General features: G+C 38.5%; 1 protein-coding gene across 1 annotated transcript in view; it reads right to left on the bottom strand.

Annotated features, from left to right (window-relative positions):
• Positions 1 to 885: 885 nt before the first annotated feature.
• Positions 886 to 12950, bottom strand: part of UBE2N (ubiquitin conjugating enzyme E2 N) — a 35968-nt gene continuing 23903 nt past the window's right edge. Inside the window, exons 2-4 of the mRNA XM_019446426.2 lie at positions 2636 to 2882; positions 2302 to 2442; positions 886 to 1615 (exon numbers count right to left, since the gene is read on the bottom strand). Of these exons, the coding sequence (XP_019301971.1) occupies positions 1575 to 1615; positions 2302 to 2442; positions 2636 to 2882 (429 nt within the window). The 3' untranslated portion in view covers positions 886 to 1574. The remainder of the gene's footprint in view (positions 1616 to 2301; positions 2443 to 2635; positions 2883 to 12950) is intronic.

The raw sequence follows: 12950 nt of genomic DNA, 5'->3' as shown, positions 1-12950 counted from the left end.
AGGGGAAGTTCAGATGGGCTACAATATCCATTACCTTAAATTGCAAGAGACAAAGGTTCCAACCCGCAGGTTAACATTTACATACTTAGGACTGGCTACACTGATGACTTAAAAATAACAAGGATCAGAAATCAGATATGGAAACGGGTGGGAAAGAACAGTTCTTCTGAGGGGAGGAACTCTGTCAATGCAGAAAAAATTACTTAATATCAAACAATAGCTCCCAGAGCAAATACTGAAGGATGAAAGTAAGAATCATGAACTGAGGATTTGATGCTCACAAAGGAAGAAACCTTTCGGATGACACTTATGCAAGCTGTTGCTTGAGATCTGCTCGTCAGGTCTACAAGGAAGACTCATAAATGCCTCAGCAAATCCCAAATGATTATCAGATTGGTGTTTCCTAATAGTATCATACACCAGTGGTTACACATGAAGTTTTCAGACAAAAACTAAGAAAAAGGTCATAACCGAAATGCCAGACAAACCAATGTGGCACATGTGAGTCCTACACAAAGCCAGTCACAACGGCTGCTTTGCTGTGACTCTCCTGTACAGTAATTTTCAAACATCATGGCAAGACACCAATGATCATCTAACTAATCAGACAACACAAACACATTTATTTCAAATTTCTAGGAGGTAAAAAAAATATCAGATACCAATGCTTTATGCATGCTCAGGGCCAGCTTATAAATACTCCATTCAGTGATATCTTAACACAAGTTTGTATTAGTGAAAAGAAACTGGCAAAATCCACCTCTTGTCATTCGACTTGTCAGATGGTGAAGACCAAAACAGAATGTTCCATCAGTTTTAATTTTTAAATACGATTGTCACATTGGGAAAATGAAACACAGTAAAATAAACTGTACAAAGGCAAAGTAGAATAACAAAAAATATTTTACTAAAACATAAGATTTACAGAAGTTTCCAGACAAGCCATACAAAATGGTCACAAGCTTTTTTTGAAGGAAGGATTCTACACTTGACAGCAAAGTCACAATGTTATTAGTGAGGGCTGTGATGTCTGTTTAATGTTCCCATTTTGGTTCAAACAATCAAGCTTGTCCATCTACAGCGTCTAAATAAAGTTAGACTTGGCTAGAGAGCATATTCTAAAGAACTGGTTAGCTGCTTTTACCCAATGCAATTAGATCACCATAAAAAGGGGGAAAGGAGCCCATAAAATTAAAACTACCTCTCACCCCCTCAAAAAAAATAATAAAGAGAAAACACCCACACCCCTGCAGCTAACCCTGACAACTACCTTCATTCACAGTGCTTTATACTTTAACCATCATTGGGGAAATGAATAAAAGCAGAGAGGGGCCACTGCCTTTAAACGTTTCACAACAATCCAGATGGTACTTCTAGCCTCTGCTCATGCTTTACAACAGTGAATCAGGACAAGACATAGATTTGCTAATGTGCATTTAATCACCAAAGGACTGAAGATGTCTGGGCTTTTATTCTGTAATGTTTCTAAGACTGTGTCCATTAAATGCAAACAAAAAAGGAAGAAGTCTTGGCAGAACAGGAGAAGTGATGCACACTTGATGATCAGATCGATTTTAAATATTATTCATGGCATATAGCCTAGTCCATGCTCTAGCTGTAGACAAAAACAAACATGCAATTATTATTTTACTTAGCTCCATGTTACTTTCCAAACTCTATAAAAATTACTTAGTATTAAGTTAAATTCATGCCATCTTTCTGTCATCTGGATCAGAAAGAAAGCCTATATAGGTCTAATTACCAAAACACTACAATGGAATCCAGAAGTTCTACAGAATTCAACAGGATGAAAAGACTTGTCTCCTTTTGTCTCCTTCATTTCTAGATATATAATGCTCTCCACTAATTTCGTTAAAATCTGTAGCAGGAAGAAGCTCACTGATTTCAAACTCCCTAGCTCGAAAGTGACACATAGTTTTATTAATCAGATGAAATACAAAAGCAGCTCAAGGAGTTATAAAAAGCTTTCCGTTTTCTCTATGTACTGCTAGATAAATAGCGCACACACGGTATTTGATACACCAGGTATAGGTTATCCAAGAGTTGAAGAGCTCCCCCAATTACAGGCTGTCTTTAATTTGGGGGTCATGAAGCAGGCCGTAAGTTGGAGCTTAAACATCCGTTAAGAGGTGCTCATATACTAGAAGCGGGGTCTGACTTACTCCTCTCGATACGTATTTTTTTTCTTTTTGCTAAGACTCTAAAAGAAGTTTTTTAAAAGGTAGTGTGTATTTGTTTTAAAAAGTGGAAGTGGTGTGAAGGAGAATGGATATTAAATACCTGTTTCTATGGCTTGGGCTTCGTTGGTCTTCCACTGCTCCGCTACATCATTTGCTAATGGATCATCTGGATTGGGAGCACTTAACAATGCCTGGATCGATAGCAGAACTGTGCGGATCTGCAGTGCTGGGGACCACTTATCTATGAAGGCAACAGGCCCAGAATGATCAAGCATGAAACAACAGCCCCAGAACTACTGCATTTCATTCCCACAGACCTTTGTGGTCTTTATATAATAGGCAAGATTACAATGTTCAGATTCTCAACATGGAATGCTTAAGAGAAAAAGGAGAAATCTTACTTAATAGCATATATTAATAAAGGTAACACTTACCTTTCAAAATATCTAAACATATTCTTCCCAACTTGTCTACATTAGGATGATAAATTTTGGTCATGAAACGTACTTTAGGGGCTGCCATCGGGTATTCTTCTGGAAGGAATAGTTCAAGTTTAAAAGTCCCTCCCTCAAAGGGGGAATCCTGGGGGCCAGCAATGACCACATGAAAATAACGGGCGTTGCTCTCATCTGGTTCTGCTTTAATGCCAGGAACTGGTTCCGCCAGCAAACGCTGGGTTTCCTACAATAGAAAGACAATGCATTCGTCAAACAAATGTCACTTTGCTGAACACCAAATTAAAAATTAAGAAGTTCACCTCTTGGAACTGGACTTAACAGAACCTCTCCAATCTCCTGATGGGTTTTTATTCATTTTATAAGACTATTTAAATCATCCCAATCAGCTGAATGCAAAAGCAAATGAATACTGATGACACATATACTCTGTAGCTACAAATATCTGAAAATATGTTGATAATAAAAATTAGGCTAATGAAACTGATTTTATATTAAGTTGAGAAGTGAGGAGAGGGGAGAGGGAGGAGAAAAAAGAAAATAACACTGGAATTATCACATAAGTAAAGGCAACTTGCTCTCTTTAAACTCCACTAAAACCAAGCTGTTTAAAAAGTAAAATTTGGGGCGCCCGGCTGGCTCAGTCAATGGAACAAGCAAACTCTTGATCTCGAGGTTGCAAGTTCAAGCCCCACACTGGGTGTGGCGATGACTCAAAAATAAAATCTTTTTAATAAATAAATAAAAAGTAAAATTAGTGCTAAAAGTCACTAAAAACCTTTCCCCTGAAAAACAGAAGGGAATGTAGTAGGGACAAGTGCCTAGGCACCTCAACAGGGCTAGAGAAATATGTACAACCCTGACGACGAACCCTTACGCTGCTCCCCCAACAATCAATCTTTAGTTCTCTTTTCCATCTTTCTCCCTCTCTCCTAAAGTACTCGAACGTTCTCTCTCTTCAAGCCTCCAGCATCTTCATTCTCACCCTCACTTTTGGCTGAGAACTCTGCTTTCTATTTCACAAAAAAAGACACCGCCTTAAGTTCCCACTGTAGCATCTGTATACCCACCTTCAACTGCGTGCCCACGTGTTCTGCCTGTCCTCTTGTCACTGTCGATAAAATGGCCATCACTCTTGGCTAAGACTAACCTCTCCTCTAAAGAAAGCACTAGATCTTATCTCCTTCTTGCCTATTCAAGGACATTGCTCTAGCATCTCTTTCCTCTCCTGAATCATCTTCCCTTCTTTATTGGATTTTTCCCAAACTGTACAAACTTGCTATAATTTCGCCCAATAAGAGGGGCAAATGACCTTGACCTCACTCTCCCCAGACCAGCTACTGCCCCACTGCTCAGCTGCTTGTTGAAAGTTATCTATGCTTGCTTGTCTCCAATTTCTCTCCTCCCCTCCTATCTTGAACACAACTCTCCAATCAGGGTCTAGCCACTAACCTGCTTGTTGAGGTCAGCGGTGATTCCCGCACAGTTAAATCAAATGGACAATGCTTAATCTTCATCTTACTTGACCTAAATGGAACATCTTTTCTAGCTGGTCTGCCCTCCTCCTTGTTCCTTGCTCCTCACCCAGCTTCCATTAGCCATGTTCTCCTGTCTTCCTATTAGTCTGGCAGCAACCTCCATGTTGGTTCTTATCTCCCCAGCACTGAAGTGCCCCAGAGCCCTGTCTTAGGGCTTCTCAACTACACACTTCCATAGTGACCCCATGTAGTCCAATGAATCTAAATACTAAATACACTCTGTATGATGCCTTGCCAAATTCATATCCGGCACAGATCTCTCCCCTGGATCACACTTCCTCCATCCATAAAGACCTGTTCAACAGCTCTTCTTGAATATCTGATAAGCACCAAACTTAGCATTCCCCACCCTCAACCTGCTCCTCCCTCAATGCCTTCTTTTTATCAGTTAACTATAAATCCATCCTTCCAGCAGGATCAAACATTGTCCTTCATAACCCACCACATCTAACCTGATTGGCAGATTTTGTTGGCTTAAACATCAAAATATATCCATGGCTGGACTACTTCTTACCACCCCACGGCTACACTTCTGATCCAAGCCACCATCAAGCTCTCACCTGGCATACTGCAATAGCCTAACTTTGTACTTCCTGCTTCTGACCGTGCTCCCCACTCCCTCCTGGGTCTGTATTTCACAGACTTTTCAAATTCCTTATAATGGCCCCCCAAGAAGAGGTTTTACGCGATCCCCTCACTCAGCCTACTCTTAACTCATCTTCAGCTATGTTTCCCCCAACCTGCTTCCACCCTGGCACTTTGTTTCACCCAGATTAGCTTCTTTGTAGCTCTCCAACCTGCCATACTCCTCCCTCAAACAGCTCTGCACTTGCTCTTTTCCCCCAAATTTCTATGTGGTTTGTCTCTCAGCTCCGAAGATCTTCATGCAAATGTGTTTTCTCAGTGAAGCCTCCATAACTGAAACTGCAAAACCCCATTCCACCCTAACCTCTACCCTCCCTCTATCCCTGTTCCCCTATTTTATCTCCACAGCACTACTAACATATTACATATCTAACTTATTTTGTTCAGACTGGAAGTGCCATAAAAGGAGATTTGTGCCTGTTTTATTTACTGCTATATCCTCAACATCTGGAACAGTGCCTGACACCACAGATGTTCCATAAATACTTGATGAATTATGAATCTATTTGATGTCACAAAGAACAAGGAATAAACTATCAGAATTTCATCTTTAACATTAAAGCAGGGTTATTCAAAGCAGGATGTGCACATCAACTATCAGAATTTCATCTTTAACATTAAAGCAGGGTTATTCAAAGCAGGATGTGCACATCAGAGGAGGAAAACAAAAGGATCCATTCAGGCATAGGAAGAAATAATCTAACTTCTATTTATAAACAACTTACAAACAGCCAAAAAATGTTAACATGCAATAACGGAAATGGACAATACTGAGTACAATTTCATATATTAGTAATATATTTTCAACATTTTGAATAAGCATGTGCAATCAGAAGTTTCAGAACACTGCCATATCAACAGTTTTAGATATAAAAAATGAGAATACTGTATTTATGCTGCCTTCACTTCAGAAAACCCATACACCTTAATACCATTTCACTCTAAGCCTACAGTGCACATACTAAAAAAGATTTACCTTTCATATACTAAAATAATCATAAGATCCAGATAAAAAATTAAACCCTTTCCCAAATTGTGTTAATAAACTCATAGCCATTTAAAGTAATGCCTTAACCTGGGGCGCCTGGGTGGCGCAGTCGGTTAAGCGTCCGACTTCAGCCAGGTCACGATCTCGCGGTCCGTGAATTCGAGCCCCGCGTCAGGCTCTGGGCTGATGGCTCGGAGCCTGGAGCCTGTTTCCGATTCTGTGTCTCCCTCTCTCTCTGACCCTCCCCCGTTCATGCTCTGTCTCTCTCTGTCCCAAAAATAAATAAAAAACGTTGAAAAAAAAAAAATTTTAAAGTAATGCCTTAACCCAAAAACACCCTAGTCTCTAATTAGAGACTAGGTTTTTGGTTTGTTTTTTTTGTTTTTTGCTTTGTTTTAATCATGGCAATGCAAGGGCAAATGGGAAGCTGAAATGCTGTAAACTAAGGTTCAAAGTAAAACATGTTTAGAGCATTAAAAACATCTCAAGATACAATAATGAAGCCTCCCACTGTGGGAAGTCCTCCAACATGGAATCAGAACAAGAGGCCGGTCTTCATTTTTTGCAAAAAAGTGAAGATACTAAGGATGAAGAGTAAGAGTAAATAAAAGAATGAGAAAAAAAACGGATGGTAAAATTCCCTGAATTCTGGCCTCTCCTCACCTCCCTCCTCCTTTCATTTTGTCCCAGGTCTTCGTATTTTTAGAAGCCCATTAAGAGAGAGATTGGTAAAAAAAGAAAAGGCTGGGGTCCAAGAGCCCCAAACCCCACTCCCTGGTTACACAAAGTAGTAGCAGCTCTAGTCAAGACTATAAAAAGCTCCCGAAGGGCCTCCAAGATCATATCCCAAAATAGCCTCAAAATCACTCTTAGAACACACTGTCAGAGACTGCATTCCTTCCTCATCTTCAGTTCCTCCGCAAAATCAGAGGCTTTCTAAAGAATGTACACGTAAACATATCACGTGGCCTGGTCAATTACAAGACTTCATCAGGGCACAATCTAGAATAAGCTTTTAGGTGTGGAAGACTTTTTCAAATAGTTTTTATATGCTCTCAAGTTCTCACAGATTTTGATATAATGAACAGATGCATAATTATTTGATTACATGGCACTGATTTCCCAAACCCACAGCATAAATTATAGGAGGAAAAACAAATAAAATCCAAACCAAATGGAACAAGTCTCACCCACAGAAGTTGGAGTCCGTTGTTTTCCCCAAAAAAGGCAAAATTGGGTAAGAAATAAAATCGTTCATATTACTTACTATTCACACATGGTAAACTATAAAACACCTCCTAGTTTTATATTATTTTTTTGGTAGAAAGACAGTGAAGTACACTGTGATTTCTTCAAGTCTGTAAGTAATGGGTTCAAATTCCTACCACACTGCTTACTTAACTACAATTTCTAAGCAAATAATTTACACTGCTCTGAGCCTCAACTGCCTTATCTATATAATTAAGATTACCTCTCATGCAGAGTTGCTATGAAGATCAAAAAATGTAATACTGCAGAAAGACTTAAATGAGATCCCATAAGGCGGCCATAGCCCTATACAACCAACTCAAAAAGAATGTTAAGAGCAAAGCACAATAACAAATCTTAAGATTTATTAAATAACAGTTTGTTTCTAAAGAAAATAGAATAACCATTAGTTGCACTGTGACCTACTTGTTTAAAAGCAATCCTAGGACCCAATCCCAGGTAGCAACTGAGTTTAGGTCATACAGAACAAAAAGTACCCTAGACTATTTAGGGAATTAGTTACTAAAAAGTAGAAAAGGAAGTACATAAAAGTAGAGTATGAATTTAAGTGACAGTATGATTAAGTCTCAAGGAAACTCATTTTACAGAGGGAGTATAATAATTCATGCTGTAAATATTTTTTTCACGCAATAAATACTTTAAGAAGGAATTAAGTAACATCAAATTGATCTGATCATCAATAGATCTACTGGGACTTGAAGAGCAAATCCCAGAATTATACACCACAGTAAACTGTAACACTTGACAGTCTGTCAACTAAATCCCACGAACTAGGTATTTTCCCCCCTTTAAAGTTCAGTAACGCTTGTGCTCACTATAGCAATGGAAGGTCTTACATGTTTTTTAAGGCAGTGATTGAATAATGTACAGTAAAATTCTAGATAATAAACAGAGTTCTTAGAAAAAGAGTGGTAATGTGCATATGAGAAAAGTTAACTTTCTCTATACACTTCCAACATACATCTACAGCACTCAGGTTTTCCCCTATTTAGAATATTCTCTGAAACACAAAATGCAATGTATTACTCATAATGCCAATTGTAGACATTTTAGATCATCTCACCCAAGAACCATCTGACTATACTGGACAATATTATCAATTTTGTTATCACAATTAGTCTTAGAAAAACTGACAGATGCCTCAGTGATACCTACTGTCTATTCCAACCTCTGTTAACTACATCTTTAAGCAATTCTAAAGTATTAACAAACAAGGGCTCCTTTTTTGGGATTACTGAAAAAGCAAAAGCCAACTTATCATTATATACATAATTGTAAACTACTTAAGGGTATTTGCAACATCACCCCCTACAAGTGGGCATTTAAAAAAACGTTACCAACATTTTTGAATGTCATGCCCCTAACATTTTATACATGAGCCAGGTGGTTTTTACTGACAATTTTGGTTAACACAATGAATTTTAGGAATGCAAACTATCTCCTTATAGTAGAATTGACTGTGTTTATTCTGGCTGGGATTAGAAACAGAGCCAAAGTTGTGCTCAATTTCCCTACTACACTTCCCTACAAATCCTAAAGTCAGCTAGAGGTATGTACAGCATGAAAAGAATGGTCGATGAATGTTTTCCCTACAGCAGTGCTGCCCAACAGAAATATGAGCTGCAAATATAATACTAAATTAGATTCTCCACTAGTCACTTTAAAAAGTAAAAAGAAACAGGTAAAATTAATATTGTAGTTAACAATATATCCAAATAGCATCATTTCAACACATAATCAACATAAAAATAATTGGGGCGCCTGGGTGGCTCAGTCAGTTAAGCGTGATTCTTGGTTTTGGCTCAGGTCACAATCTCATGGTTCATGGGTTTAACCCCCGCATTGGGCTTTGCACTGAAGGTGCAGAGCCTGCCTGGGATTCTGTCTCCATCTCTCTCTCTGCCCTTCCACCGTGCGCGCACTCTCTGTCTCTCTCAAAATAAATAAACTTTAAGATATATATATAAATTATTAATATTTTACAATCTTTTTCATACAATGTCTTCAAAATCCAGTAATTTAGATTTATAATACATATCAATTCAAACTAGCCACAGTTCAACTGCTCAATAGTCACATGGGGCTACTGAACAGGAAACTGAAAACACAAGACAGTCCTGTTAGAATGATGTTACTTACAGGTTATTAAACTAATTTTATTTCATACAGTGAGTAAAATCTGGTAGAGAAAAGCATCACTTTTTCCCCTCCAAAAATTCTACACAAAAAGTAATGTCAGACCATTGGAATCACTAATAACAGGAATGTGGGTGTTAGTTTGTTACAGTCACAAGACTGTGCTTGAAAATAATGATTTGCAGCAATTTCGAAAAAACCTAGATGGATAAAAATTAATTCAAACAAGGTAACCGCATGAGGAAATTAAGGGTCAATCCCTGAGAAATAATTTTAATTTTTACAGTCCACACTACCCCCTAGTGGATGAAAGACCTCACTTACCTATTCCAACACCTTTTCCTTCACAAATGGCTCATAAATTATTTTCCTGTAATTCACTAAGTTTTTAAAAAATGCTTATCCTGAAGTCAGATGAGAATAAAGATTCTCAAGGCATACCCTCCACCTTCCTCTTTTTCTCCCTCTACTCCCACACACATCAACCTCACAATTTCCTTCTCTGAAAAGAAGGAAAAACTGGAAGAAGCTGTTTCAAAGGCTCTAGGTATCAAGGACTACATCTTAGAGTTCAGACCAAGGTACCCCTTTAATGAAAAGTTTTTTTCCAGTTGGACTGGTAAGTAGCAGAAAGTGCAGTTAACCCGTGAACAACATAGGAGTTAGGGGCATCAGCCCCCAGCATGGTTGAAAATCCACATTTAACTTGTGACTCCCCCAAAACTTAACTACTAACAGCCTGCTGTTGACCAGAAGCCTTAGCTGTAAGAGTAAATTAACACAAATTTTACATATTATACACCGCATTCTTACATTAAATCAAGCTAGAGAAAAGAAAATGTTAAGAAAATCATAAGGAAGAGAAAGTACATTTACAGTACTGTACTGAATTTATCAAAACAAAAAGATGCACGTATGAGTGGACTCACGTGTCAGTGGACCAGCACAGTTCAAACCTGTGTTAAGGGTCAACTGTACTCTGTATTCAACTTGGAGTAATAACCAAAAGATGGGACGGAACAACCTGGGCTAGAAGCTCTAGTTTTTTCTCCCGAAGACTATATCAATAATTTGACTTTATCAAATTTCTGGAAGCCAGAGAAGGATTTCTGAAAAACTAAGTACAGTCAACCAACTTGTTTCTCTGGTTTGAATTAGTCTGGAAGCCTCTTCCCTGTACTTCAGTTTCCTGGGCATTTATACCATTCCTCTTACTATAGCTAGGACAGTAACTGTTAGCTGACTAGTCAGGCCCTAAATTGTCTGAAGATAGGAACTCCAGCTACCAAATGGTGGTGGTGAATGAAGTGCTAAGCAAATGCTTGTTCAGTGAATACATACTTGCATGATTAGGTACCACATGGAGCTGAGAATTACTATACTTACTGTGTTAGTTGGTAACTTCCACCCCAGGAACGGCATTTAAAATTATTCCAATCATTGACAAGACAAAAATCTGAAAATCCTACTAACAGAGTGTGCCTACAATAAGGAAAACCACTAGCCTGAATTCCTTGTCCAGCACCTCCCAGTTCTTTTGTCCCACTAATAAGTACACCAGGTTATACTATAGTCTGTTTCTTTTCCTCCCCCCACTAGTCTGTAAATTCCGCCAAGGGCAGGGACTCTATGCAATTATCAAGCACTATGCCCAGATAGGCAGAGAATCAATAAAAGATCAAGTAACAATAAAAACGAACTGTGGCAAATAGTGACTTAAGTGCTCTACATGTATTATTAACATTTAATCTTCATACCCATTTTACAAACGAGGGAAATGAGAAACTAAGAATGACCACTTACATTATAACCAAAGCTAGCAAGTGGCAGAGCCAAGATTAAAATCCAGATTACTGGGTTTAATCAGTCTGGCTTCAGAGCCTGACTGCTTAATCTCAATGGTATACAGAAAGACAATTAACAATATACAGTAAATGTCAAATGTTTGGCAGGATAGTAAATAACACAGAAGTCAAGGGCTATTTTCAGTAGTTCATAATCATGAAGAAATGCTTCATGAAAGAGGTAAATTAATTTAAGCCATAATGTCATTTTTTTTTTTCCTTTGGGACTGGCAATTGAAGAAGTATAGTCTTATTAACATAAATGAAATAGAATAAATCTGCTTTATTTTGATGGAAAATTTGGGTGTATGCCATTTTGACCTGGAATTATCTATTACATAAGCTACTTTGCCTATCTCTTATATTACATGAAACCACTATGCTCTGAAATGTTATGACTTTGAAATATGGATTTACTAACAAATGTTTATTGTTTACTTTGTACATGACATTACGGTATCAACTAATTCAAAGGAAGAATAAAACAAAGATCTTGCCCCTCAAGAAGTTATTTCATGTTGAGTATGAAGTACACATAAAAGTCAATTTTCAATTTTTTTTAAGTTTATTTATTTTGAGAGAGCACACGAGCGGGGGAGGGGCAGAGAGAAAGGGAGGGGTCCACGGAGGGGGAGGGGGAGGAGGAGAGGTAGAGGAGGGAAAGAGGGAGAGGGAGAAGCAGGGGAGAGGGATGGGGAGGGGGAGAGAGAGAGAGACACGGAGAGGGAGACAGAATGAGAATGAATCCCAAGCAGGCTCCTCGATGACAGCGTGGAGCCTGATGCAAGGCTTGAACCCACAACCAAAAGATTGTGTCCTGAGCTGAAGCCAAGAGTTGGATGCTCAACCAACTGGGCCACGCAGGCTCCCCTAGTCAATTTTTGGAAGATGCATTTTAGAGTAGGGTATGTCAAGGTCTTAGAGAAGGTGGTACAGATGTGATTAAGAATACTAACAACACGAAAAACAGCACTACACTAGAAGTACATTATGTCCCTGCTGGTTTCTAAAGACATTTTAGAAGTTTTCTGGGGGCGCCTGGGTGGCTCAGTCAGTTAAGCGTCCAACTTCAACTCAGGTCACAATCTCACGGTTCGTGGGTTCAAGCCCCGCGTCGGGCTCTGTGCTGACAGCTTGGAGCCTGCTTCAGATTCTCAGTCTCTGTCTCTGTCTCTCTCCGCTCCCCGCCCCCCCACATGCTCATGCTCTGTCTCTCTCTGTCTCTCAACAATAAACATTAAAAATAAATATACAGAAAGAAAGAAAGAAAGAAAGAAAGAAAGAAAGAAAGAAAGAAAGAAAGAAAGAAAGATTGATTTCTGGAAAGATAACTTTACATCTCCATCTTTCTTTTTTTTCTATTTTTGAAAGATTTCTAAATATCAGCATCACAGTTAAAGACATGCCAACTACTCCTTCATAAAACACTCATGAAATTCTTAATGATAAAACTGTCCTTTGGATACCCAGCACTGTAATTAGACTCATGAAAGTTAACATCTCCATTTTTTTCTTGATTTCTGATTTGATGGATAATATAAACACTTCATTCCCTGGACTTTCTTTAGCACCAGCTCAAAAATTGTAAATATGTCTTTAATGATCTGAATAATGTAACTGTCCTTCTGTCTTAATGAATTCTGTGTCTTAGGAATGATGTCTTAGAACTCTGAACAGAGGATCTGGCTTAGTAACACTTCACTGAGATTGGGGCTGTTGAACAAGGTCCCTAAGGCACCATTAACAAACCCATCAAAAGCATCTTTAAAATATTTGCATATTTTAGGTTTGGGGAAGACGTATGTAACTTAGTAGGCAGAGGAGGAAAGGTCTTCTGTATTCATCCTGAATGAAAATAGGAAAATTCTTAAATG

Source organism: Panthera pardus, unplaced genomic scaffold (genome assembly GCF_024362965.1).
Source record: "Panthera pardus isolate Hobbes unplaced genomic scaffold, ASM2436296v1 HiC_scaffold_6, whole genome shotgun sequence".
Lineage (NCBI taxonomy): Eukaryota > Metazoa > Chordata > Mammalia > Carnivora > Felidae > Panthera > Panthera pardus.
The sequence above is the reverse complement of the archived record's forward strand: the minus strand, read 5'-3'. Positions and strand labels throughout refer to the sequence as shown.